This window comes from Pseudorasbora parva, chromosome 7 (genome assembly GCF_024679245.1).
Source record: "Pseudorasbora parva isolate DD20220531a chromosome 7, ASM2467924v1, whole genome shotgun sequence".
Taxonomy (NCBI): domain Eukaryota; kingdom Metazoa; phylum Chordata; class Actinopteri; order Cypriniformes; family Gobionidae; genus Pseudorasbora; species Pseudorasbora parva.
Genome location: NC_090178.1, coordinates 9,275,718 through 9,287,943, shown reverse-complemented (window position 1 = coordinate 9,287,943; position 12,226 = coordinate 9,275,718). Strand labels below are relative to the sequence as shown.

The 12,226-nt window shown below is 37.0% G+C and overlaps 2 protein-coding genes across 2 annotated transcripts; one reads left to right on the top strand and one right to left on the bottom strand.

The window, feature by feature from the left end:
• On the bottom strand, positions 1–3,283 carry zmp:0000000951 (uncharacterized). Its single transcript, XM_067449443.1, has 3 exons — positions 2,913–3,283; positions 1,196–2,137; positions 1–769 (listed from the first exon to the last, which is right to left on the bottom strand). The coding sequence occupies exons 2-3, from the start codon at positions 2,122–2,124 to the stop codon at positions 1–3; spliced, it is 1,698 nt and encodes a 565-aa protein (XP_067305544.1). The 5' UTR covers positions 2,125–2,137; positions 2,913–3,283.
• A 1,459-nt stretch (positions 3,284–4,742) lies between these two features.
• upk1a (uroplakin 1a) lies at positions 4,743–11,861 on the top strand. Its single transcript, XM_067448011.1, has 8 exons — positions 4,743–5,160; positions 5,634–5,719; positions 5,806–6,006; positions 6,151–6,225; positions 6,551–6,658; positions 8,588–8,764; positions 9,208–9,291; positions 10,810–11,861. Exons 2-8 carry the CDS (start codon positions 5,657–5,659, stop codon positions 10,855–10,857), a joined length of 756 nt encoding a protein of 251 aa, XP_067304112.1. The 5' UTR covers positions 4,743–5,160; positions 5,634–5,656; the 3' UTR covers positions 10,858–11,861.
• The last annotated feature ends 365 nt before the right edge of the window (positions 11,862–12,226 follow it).

The window sequence follows — 12,226 nt, the reverse complement described above, 5'->3', positions numbered from 1 at the left end:
TTACATGAACTTGCAAGAATCCGATCTTTTCCAGAAAACATCTCCGTTCAGTTGCTTTGATACATATCTGGCAAGAGCGACTTTCTTATGACTTGGAAAGGCTGAATTCAATGTCTCTTTTAGTTTGGGTAAGTCCAGGGTTTCTGGATGGTGAGCAGACACCAAAAACAAGCTCTGCTGGAGACCCAGTTTACCCAAGACTCCCTCAGCCCACTGCCTCAACTCTACGACAGACTTTTCCTCAATCAAGTCCGCCATGGAGACCACCAGGTAGCACTCTTTCCCCAGGGAGGACGCTTGCTGCAACAACTGTATGGCACCCAATCTAAGCCTTAAAGGAGACACCAGTATGTATACATCACACAAAGTGAGCACAGATGCTACAGGTTGGGCTTCAGAAGCATTGGACACAGAGGACAGGCTGTCAATATCACTTATTTTTCTAAGCCCAGGAAGGTCCCAAAGACGGATGTTGGGGGACTCAGGGTAGGGATACTCCACGGCCTCTTTGGTGATTTCAATGACACCGGTTGAGGCAGCTCGTTCATCACCGTTCTCCAGGCCCAAGAGGGCATTGACCAGGCTGGAGCTGCCGCAGCCAGTCTCACCCAGCACACCGATATCCAGACGGAAGTGATCGAGAGCTGCAAGGATTGACTGAAGCTTGGATGGATTGTCTGTGAGATCTCTTGGCTGTGAAAGCTTGGAGATCTGGTCAAGATCATCCTGGTTTATCTTCCTGGACTTCAAAGCAGTATAAACTACAATCCTGAGAAACAAATGCAGTGAATTTTTTAGATCAATGTAGATACCTCCTATTCTGGTCAGACAGAGCAAGAGAATTTGTTAGATAATGTAAATATATATGAACAATTCATTTGCATGCAAGTTCCGGCTGTTTTATGACAACTAACAAAAGTAAGCTAGTGGAACAATACAGATTTCCTAATGAAGATGGTTGAGTGAGGTAACTGGTAATTAAGCAAGTTAATCAGCCTAGTAAGGGCACAAGCACACCAGCAGCCCATGTTTGAGATGCACGTCCTGATTTTAACCAACAAAACACGTTGACCCCAGAACTTAGGACGTGTGTAACCAGCAATGGAAGTCCTGTCTGTGAGGTTCAAATGGAAATCAATTTGTGTCACATGACAACATTTTAACATTTCATATTAAACACAAGGAAGTGACTTACTGTGTGTCATCTGTCAGAAATTTTGGAACCCGAAGTTCCTTAGTAATCGCCACCAGAAACTGACTAAAAGCTTTCCTCCGAAGCTCAGGTAGGGCTTCAGCAAGCACCTCTGCAATATCCTTCATCTTCACTAACTCTGGATCTTGGGTAGCAGAAGGGCTCTGGCTATCTGTTGAATCAGCCATCTCTCCATATGCTTCTTTCATTCTCTTCTGCAACTCCAGTTTGCGAGCTCTCATCCGTTCCCAGGCACAGGTCATGCATGGCCCTGTAGGCTTCTCCTCGACCACATCCCAGTCATGCTCAGCTTGAACCAGAAAAAAAGACTGATCTCTGTCATGCAATTCCATTTTGAGCCACATGTGGTCCTCCTTGTGCCGTTCTGTAGTGAGAACCACCAGAACATCATAGCATGTTGAGTCATACTGCTGGTTGGTCTGCTTTATAATGGAATTTGAAGTTGGATGTCCCTGCACAGTCCATACACGAACATTCGGGATTTGACGGTGTAAAACCACAGAGTTGAAATCAGGATAGCCACTCCCTATATATTCTTTATGCTCCGATATCCGTACATGTTTCCTCCTGCTGCTCTGGCGATTAGTAATTAACTTAGAATTTATACTATGTTCCTCATCTTCACTTTCATCTTCTTCCCAGTCTTCTTCATCGTCTTCATCGGTTTCTTCTTCCTCTTCATCATCAGATTCCCATTCTTCTTCTTCAATTTCCTCATCCGGCCCACAGATTGCAGAAGCCAGCTGAGCATTCGCCTCCTGGGTTCCTCCGGTCACAGCTATATCTAAAGGAAAACGCTCAAATAGTTGTAGAGCTGACACCAGCCTATTTTCGAATCCAGGAGCCCTGAAGGAAAACCTCCATGGGGCAAGCAAATATTTCACTTTTTCATTTGGAAGTTTTTCTTCCATCTTCAATTTTGCCCTGAAACAAACAAAACAATAAAATAAAAAATCATAAAAAAGCAATCATTAGCTAGACGTTGTACCTACTGCGAACACCATTGGTATAAAGTCGAGGTGGGGATCTTTTGGTACCTTTCTGAGGTCACGATTCAATAAAAAACTGTGAATAAAATTAATTAAATATATGCACAGATTCAATTGTAGTGTATTGTTTTTTGTTACTTTTCCAATTTGACTAAGCTAGACAGTTTAACAGAATCTTGAAGAAAAAAAATCCACTTAATCCACTGAATTAAATTATTATTATTATTTCCATTTTAGACAACCCAGTATTATTATTAAGCTGACTGCAATAATTATTACATGTCTAATAAAGCAAGGCGGGCAATTTTATTTTAATTTTTTTAATATACAAAATAGGAACAAAGAAGCAAATGACAAATAGGACAAATACAATAGATTTAAAAAAAAAAAAAAAGTTTTTCAAGTACAGTAGCCTAGGTTTAGCATGGTACTACAGTAGAAAATACTACATCAATTGAATAATAAAATGTAAAAAATAAAACTACAGTATCCACTGTATGAATTAAATATAAATGTATTTATAGTAAAGATACGAAAAAGTTCTAAGAATAGATCCACAGATCTGATATACTGTTACACATCTGGTTTTCTCCTAAACCATTGTGTTATTTTCCCCACTCCCCTAGTAAATAGCCCTAATGAATGAATTTGACAAATAGAGTTCACAGATAAAATATGGTCAACAGAACATAATACAGTATTCAACTCACCTGTTCTCGAACAATAAAAGAGCTGCAGAAGTGTGTCCTCAGTCCTTAAGTCCTATGGATGAGTGTGTTTGTAGGACAGTCAGCTGTGCTAAAGTCAACACTTTGTTTGACAAGCTTTCAAGACGACATTGTAAACAGTTCTCAGGGCGTTTAAGTTTGGTTTACTTAATCTTGGTATACTTAACTTCTGTTAACCCATTTATTCCCAGTTTCTCCATACAATTTTGTGAAATTCTGACTGATTTTTCAGTTTGAAACCTAGCTATTTTCTGTTCTGACTGAAACCTAGCATATACAGAGCAATGTTTAGGAGAGATAGAGTTCACAACCCCACCACCGAATTTGAAGTCTTTATAACTCTAAGCATTGTATTTCTCCCCTAAAGCTAAACATTACATTTTTGTGGAAAATGTGAGTGATGATTTCTATGGTAATGTTGCCACCATAATAGGTACATATTATGGGGAACATGACTGTAAAATAAAGTGCTATACCATGTTTTTAAGCACATTTCTAAAAAGTGTTTTAAACATTTTAGCATATTGTTAGCCAAATGTATGTGTTTTTAGTGTTTCAGTATGTTGCTAACTTGCTATGAGGAAGTTCTGGATGGTTGCTAATTGGCCCAAGTCAAACAGGACGATTATCAAGTCTTAATCATGCTTTCGTCCATTAGATGACTCGGGTTTGTTCAATGCTAAGTATGAGAAATAATTGCAGCGACGCTTACCCAAGTCAGTACTATTAATAAAAAGAAAAATATGGCGGTACTACTTACTGTGTGAATGCATATTATATGCTGATGTATGGTGTGAGGGGGTGGAAGTAGCCAGCAGGGGTCAGCATTTCTCCCTGAGCGCAAGAGCAACTTGTAATGTAAATTTAGATGTAATACAAAAATAACACTTCAATGTACACACATTTTTAATTTTCTAATTGAAAAAAAAAACTTCAAATATATTTTAAAATATATTTATTTAAAAAATAGAATATCCTCCTGGGACTAAGTAATCGCCTTTGTCCACTGTAGTGGACATATTTTAGTAAATGTGTCTGATACGTCAGTTTTAAATCTGGATGTCCTGTAAAGAGCACATTCAGGGCTTTTCAGAGATACTAAATGTTTGAAGATTTCACCGGTACGACAACAAAACTCATTGGTGTTTAAAAATTACTGACATTAATTTAGTGATCAAATTTAGCACTCTTGTGAAAATATAATAATATTTTGTAATCATTTAAATCAAATGAATGTATAAATTATAAAAAAATTGACATCTCATTAAAACGTTATGGGGGTTCTAATCAAAATATGACTCTGAATCAAAACAGGGCATTGATTTCATACATGTCCACTATGCTGAACACCAGGACTTAAATCTGGAGACACAAGTGAATAGGGAAAGAAATTACTTATCAATATTAGATATTATTATGAAAATGTCACCAATATTACTCCCGTTATTACACTTTTTCATTACATGTTTCTTCAAGAACACATTAATATGCAAATTAGATGCAGTGTATAGATATATTGAATGGGAATATCTATGTATGGCCATTTTACCCATATTGTATAAACTAAAATGGTATGTCAATTAATTCCATCATATTTTTTCATAACTTTAAACAAGGAAATCCTAAAAAAAAAAAATCCTGAAATGTGTTGGTGAATGAAAAAATTCCCATTGTTTTTGCCTAGTCATTTCATGAAACCACTTATGAGGACATAGCATAACATATGAATATTATAAGATATCATTTTTCAAAAAAAGTTCTCCCTATTTGTTTCTTATGCTCTAAAACAATGTAATGATATGAAATACAGTAGATAGATAAAATAGATCCACATACTGATCTGGATAGAAATATTTATCTCTACAGGCTTTTTTAATTTAAATCCTACTTTGATTAGCTTGGACTATTATTTTTGTATTCAATGAAATACCCTTTATCCAAAGTGCACCAACGCAGCACTATTTGCATGCTTTTATTCACATGCAAATGTAGATGTTTTTGGAAGACGACGCTCCTGAATTCATTTCATAATCATTTCAATCAAATTACAATTGGAATAACTGAAAGTACTTGGTGATGAAAACACAGGGAGTGACGTTGCCCATCCCACCTCATGAGTTCTGTACAACAGATGATAAACAGGTTTGACGTCATGAAAGTGTCCACAAAAGTAAATGAAGCGAATACTTGCAGGTAGAGGGAAAGCAGGTGCAATCTCAGACTAGAACAGGTGGGTCACTGAACAGCTACTTCTATACTTTCTATTGGTTTAGTTTTAATGTTGTATTAGTCCGCTTTTGCTTAAATGTTTGTTTGAGATTTATTATCTGTCATTTATTATCAATTATATAGTCCATAATCAACTGACTTAAAACCTTTTTTTTAATCTAAATATTGCTTTTGTAGTAGTTTTCGTTAAGTAGCAAAATGTTTATGAAAAAGCTTTTTAGATACCGATATGTATCATGGTATTACCACGGTATTCTTGGAAATAGCATTTAAATAGCAGGGTATATATATTAATATGTTGCCATGGTATTTGATACCATAACTTTACTGTGGTACATCCAAAATATATTATTTAATAATCTAATTATGCACAAATACGTATGAACTATTTAGCTAAAGTTCTATAGAACTTTAAATTCCCCTGATATTCTTGTGCTGGATGTCCATCCTGACCATTATGTTATTTTTCTTCAGGAGAGAAACAGAAAGCTACAGCCATGGGAGCAGGTGTTGTGACATGTTTGATGATCGTAGTCATTATCTTAAATGCATTCGCTGCTGTAAGTCTGATTTAAGACAATAAAAAGAATATGTTAATGTTGTGAAATATCTTGCTCCTCATACTTATAAGTATTTTTCTCTTTAGGCAGCTGGACTGGCATTATTCGCAGTGGCCATTTGGGTAGCGGTGGATGGGTATAAACTCTACCCCATATCTGGGGTTTCAGGAAAAGATGACATCTTTGCTGCTGCCTGGATTGCCATTTTTACAGGCTTCGCCTTCTTCCTCACATGCATGTTTGGCATCTTCGCTGCCCTGAAAAGGAGCCGTGCGCTCATAATGGTGGTAGGTTTTAAACAGCAATCCTACCATTTTACATAAGAGATGATCATTATTATTCAATATCACCTTCAGTGAAACAACCAAATTTAGAAGGAAATACTAATTTTGCTTTTTTACCAAATGCTGTTACATTTCATCCTCCCACAGTACCTGATCATAATGTTCATCATCTTTCTGTTCGAATGCGCTTCCGCCATCACAGCAGCAACCAACCGAGATTATGTGAGTAGAGTCACCAGCCTTTCTGTAATGTTAAAATAAAATAAAAATCAATCATAAAATCATTTACACATCAGAGATGAGGCACAGTGGGCCCACAGGGACCGAGGTTCGATTCTGGTCTGGGATGTGTCCCATTCCTGCGCTATACACTTTCTTTCTTTTTTGCCCTATACACATTCTTGCTCTATACACTTTTCTGTTGTTGGTATACCGTACATAACTCTAAAATACCATTAAAAGCTTCTCATGATGTTGATCAAATCTGATTCAGGTTCATAATGAAGAGAAAGTTTTACATTTTAAAATCCTCTTTCCTTTATTGTAGCTGGTTGGGAACAGCAACCTTGTAAAGAAACAGATGCTGCAATACTACGCAGACAACAGCACACAAGGGAAGCAGATTACGCAGACATGGAACAGAGTGATGGAACAGGTAAGCAGAACACCTGTGATGACCTCTTGACTTTACAATGAACACAATCACCTTTCAGCTGTCAAAGGGTGGTGGCATCGCACATACTCGCTTAATATTAGGGAAGGAAAATGTTGAATCATCTTCAACCCAAACCTGACACAACATGTCTTTCTGTTGCCTCTCAAATGAAATCGCGATAGCGGAGAAACCAGTTTTATCCTTGCACAAACCTGTAAGAATACCTTGCAAAATACTGATAATCCTGTTGATGGATTGCTGCTGGCTTCATATAAATCAGCAAATCATACACTGACCTAGGCTACAGCGATTTTACCACAAAAAAGTGGTGATGATTCATGATTCACTCTCAGGAAAAAGGTAAACAAAAAAAACTGTCTGTCAAAAGTAAAGGGATTTTCTTAATCACTGACTCACTTTACGTTGATCCAAACATGTATGAGTTAACACAAAAGAATATTATGGAAGTCAATACCATCAACTGACTGGTTAACATTCTTTAAAATACATTATTTTGTGTTCAACAAAAGAAAGAAACTCATACAGGTTTGGAACAACATGACTAAAGGATGATGATCATTTTCATTGGATGAACGCTTTAAAAGGGAACATAGGTGTAAAGATACAGATGTGTTGGCCTACCTTTTAAAAGGGACGGGTCGGGTACCACTCTAGTAACAGCGTTTGTACCTTCCCTACCTTTAACATTCAAACTTCATTTAAGTCACTTTCAAACCAAAGCAGAGGATTCATGTGAAAAAACATAAACGCAATGCAAAAACGTAACGAAAAATTCCTGACTGGATTTCGCCCCCGCGAAAATTCGCTGAACAACTAATAAATATCACCCACCTTTGAACACTTACACACACACAACACAACTAACTTCTAGATTACACCCTTTTTTTTATTTAAAAAAAAAAAAATCTTTCCTCCTCTATTTCTCCTTTCTTCTTCCCTTTTCTGTTTTTTGCTAATCTGAGCGGTATACAAATCTTGGTATTTGGGGCACTTTTTGTGTTTCTTTGCCTCTTTTTGACGGATCGCTTCCTGTTCTCCTGAGTTGTAAGTCGCTTTAGATAAAAGCGTCTGCAAAATGCATAAATGTAAATGTAAATGTAGATTAAGGGTTAGTTAATCAAAAATAAAAATTTGCCCATGATTTATTCACCCTCAGCCAGGTGTATAGGCCTATGACATTCTTCTTTCAGACAGATAAAATCAGAGTTTAACATTAAAAATGTCCTGGTCTTCCGTTTTAAGGTTTTTGAAGTCCATAAAAGTGCATCTATCCATCATATAACTGCTCCACACGGCTCAAGTGGGTTTATAACGGCTCAAGTGGGTTTATAGTGGGTTTATGGGTTTATAAATGCTATCTGAAGCGAAGCGATGCATTTAAAAAAATATCCGTAAAGGAAATTATCTAGCTTCTGGTCGATCACCTTCTGTAGGCTATTCAACTTATGGAAAAAGTGTAACACCTCTCACAGGTCAAAATGCTTACGCTACATCTGACGGGCATGACTGGTGTGTAATATCCTTAGACGTAGCTTAAGCGTCAAATATGGATATTTTTCTTACACAAACACATCGATTCCCTTCAGAAAAGGCCTTTATTAACTCCTCTGAGGTGTGTGGAGCAGTTATATGATGGACAGATGCACTTTTATGAAGCAACAGTCTCTACTATTATAAAGCTAGGAAGAGCCAACAAATTTTTATATAACTCATTTTTTTATATGATTGTATTTGTCTGAAAGAAGAAAGGCATATACCTAGGATGATTTGATGGTGAGCAAATCATGGGGTAATTTTCATTTTTGGGTGAACTAACCTTTTAATCTTGAATTCAACTGGTGCACGTGACAGGTGTTTTTTCTCTCGACTAGACTGAGGTTGATTAATTAATTTTTCTCCGGTGTTAAGGCCGAGTGCTGTGGAACAGACGGTCCAAAGGACTGGTTAGATTATGCCTCTACCTTCAAACAAAATTTTGGCCAAACATCCATTTGGCCCATCAACTGCTGCAAGAGACGGAGTGATTTTGAGGTGGATGATCGAGAAGGCTGTAGTGTTGGCAAGAGCAGTGCCATGTTCACAAAGGTAACATCCTTTACTGAACACAACAGCAACAAACTTATGACCTGCAGGAAATAAAGTTACAACTTTCATTGACAGTGGTTCTCAACTAGTCACGACAAAATGTGGTCTTGTTCTGATAAAAAAATAAAAATGCAAAGGAATGTAAATAACTAATTAATTGCATAATTTTGACAGTCTAATAAAGAGATTTATAAAAATGACAAACTTATAAATAATTCAGCATGATGTTGGGCTTATTTAGATCATGGCAAGGCTAATAAATGTAATGTTTTGTTTCTAGGAAAAAAAAGACTTGCTACTGACATATTTATGGAAATTTTTTGTTCTTTATGTTTTCTACATCTCTCAGATTCTTTGGCAAACATTTAGATGCCTCATTTTATTTTAGGCCTATTCAGTGGTGCTTCTATGTCAATGATTTAGTTTTTTCTTGGATATTTCAGGGGTGCTTCCAGTACATTGAATCTGTGTTAAGCCGTTACACCTGGGCTGTGAGCTGGTACGGTTTCTCTGTTCTCATGCTTGTGGTAAGTCATAAAGTATAATCATGACCTCTATACATACACACAGTTCAGACATGTTCTTGTGTTCTGTGCTTTTTGGTCTTCAGGTGCATTTTTAAAGTTAAAACTGCTTTAAAATTTGTGACATCACAAGATAATGAAAACCAAAGTCAAAATCGAATGTTCAATGATACGGAAATAAAGACTATATTGAGGTTTAAAGACTTTTATGTATGATTTACCATTTATTTTTACAATTATCTTAATTTGAGTGCTTTAATACCGATACATGCATTTATTGATACAGGCTTTATTACTATATATCATACACTATATTGCCAAAAGTATTGGGACACCCCTCCAAATCATTTCCATTCTCCAAACCAATCACTTCCATGGCCAAAGGTGTATGAAATCTAGCAACTAGGCATGCAGTTCATTTGTGAAATTTCCTCACTACAAAATATTCTATGGTCAACTGTTAGTGGTATTATAACAAAGCGGAAGCTATTTGGAACAACAGCAACTCAGTCAAAAAAGTGGTAGGCTACGTAAAAAAAAAAAAAAAAAACAGAGCAGGGTCAGCGCATGCTGAGGTGCACAGTGCGCAGAAGTCGCCCATTTTCTGCAGTCAAGAGCTACAGACCTCCACACTTTGTGTGTTCTTCAGATTAGCTCAAGAACAGAGCATAGAGAGCTTCATGAAATGGGTTTCCATGGCCGAGCAGCTGCATCCAAGTCTCACATCACCAAGTGCAATGTGAAGCGTTTGGATACAGTGGTGTAAAGCACGACAACACTGGACTCTATAGTCTGGCAATCCAATGGACGAGTCTGGGTTTGGCGGTTGCCATTAGAACGGTACTTGCCTGACCGCATTGTGCCAAGTGTAAAGTTTGTTGGAGTGGGGATTATGGTGTAAGGGTTGTTAATCAGAGTTCGGGCATGGCCCCTTACTTCCAGTGAAAGTAACACTTAATGCTTCAGCATACCAATACATTTTGGACAATTTCATGCTCCCAACTTTGTGGGAACCGTTTTGGGATGGCACCTTCCTATTCCAACATGACTGGACACTAGTGCGCAAAGCAAGGTCCATAAAGACATGAATGAGCCAGTTTGGTGTGAGGGGAACTTGACTGGACTACCCAGAGTCTACAAATCAACCCATTAGAAAACTTTGGGATGAATTAGAGCAGACTGAGCCAGGCCTTCTCGTCCAACATCAGTGCCTGACTTCACAAATGTGCTTCTAGAAGAATGGTCAAACATTTCCATAAACATACTCCTAAACCTTTTGGAAAGCCTACCCAGAAGTGTTGAAGCTGTTATAGCTGCAAAGGGTGGGCAAACTCCATAAGAAACCCTACGGATTAAGAATAGGATGTCATTAAAGTGCATGTGCATGTTAAGGCAGGCATCCCAAAACTTCTGGCTAAATAGTGTATTTTGGTTACTTATTCTGCCCTAGAGGGGAAAAAAAAATCAGTTGTATCGTACTGGATATTCACTCTTCTAATGCACTTCTGATCTGTCCTACAGTTTTTCACATTAGTGATCGCCATGATCTACTACATGCAGCTGGACTAATAGTCCGGACTCCGCAAGACACATTTGCCGCACAGGGGCTTCCACTCGTGGCGTCACAGAAAAATACAGATGATTGCAGATTGCACATAATAAATACAAGTCAAATTGTCCTGCAGCATAACACACTTAATCTAAACAACTATAAACAGCTTTTCTTGTTGATTTGTTTTATTGTACATTTAAGTGTATTTGTTACGCAAGGGATGTTCCAGGATTAAATTGCTCTTGATGAAAAGCACTCATAGAATAATAAATTGCACTAATGTTACATTTTTACTGGTGAGCAGTATAATTGTATTGTTTTTAGGGGTTAACTCAATTTTGTTTTTCTATAATTGTCTATGTAAGTGATTTCATTATTGATGAGTAGTTATTATGGGATTGTTTAAATATTTATCAACATTGATCAAATGGGGATCTTCAAATGATTGTATAAATTAATCTTTTTTCCTTTATGCCAAAGTCTACACTTATATATTTTTTCTACATGAATATTTAATGTAAAATTTTGCATTTTACCAATGAATAGGACATTTGTTTTGTATTTTACTGCACATATGTTTTTAAAATGTACTTAATGTTTCTGTTTATAAAATAAATATGTAACTGCTGGTGACACTTCGTGTGTCATTCACTGTCTGTAGTTGGAAAAAGGCAAATGATCACCGCAAAAACTGTCACAGGTTGCATGCAGGTACATGCCCTGGAAAATAAACAATCCTTAAGAAAGCAAGAATGAAAAGACAACAAAAGGCCTGACGGCTCTCCACCCTGAACCACCCAAACCGTTATTACTCAGGCTAATTATCTGATGCCAATAGTTTGTACATGTATCCACAAAGAACAGAGGAGGGAATGTTAGCTTGCATATGTCTGCTTTAATTTATACTCAACTGGGAGTGTCGCCTGATACTCAAAAACAGACTGGTTTTGCAGGATCTCCATTCAGGAAAGTCCTCAACTTCTCTCATATTACCACCTACAAAGAAGCTACCATCTCAGAGGGTGGAGACTGCAGTGCTGCAAGCCCTACGAATAAAAATACATCTCAAAATAACACAAAATCTAGAAAGAACACGTCTTTTAATAGTAAACGCAAACTTTTAGCCTCGGGAGCATCCAGATCTGATTCAACAATAGGACATGACGTTATTTTGATGTCATCACAATGTTACATAGCAAGTTTTTTTACATTTTTTTAAACATTGCAATTAGTACCAGGATCACTAAAAAAATGATTAATTCAAAAACTTTTTCCTGCATTCCAATGAGATTCTAGGTAATATGAGTATTTAAATAACGCCCATCATTAAGTTACCTCGTCTGACTGGTGTACAAAAATATTCTGACAAATAATCACCAAACTACA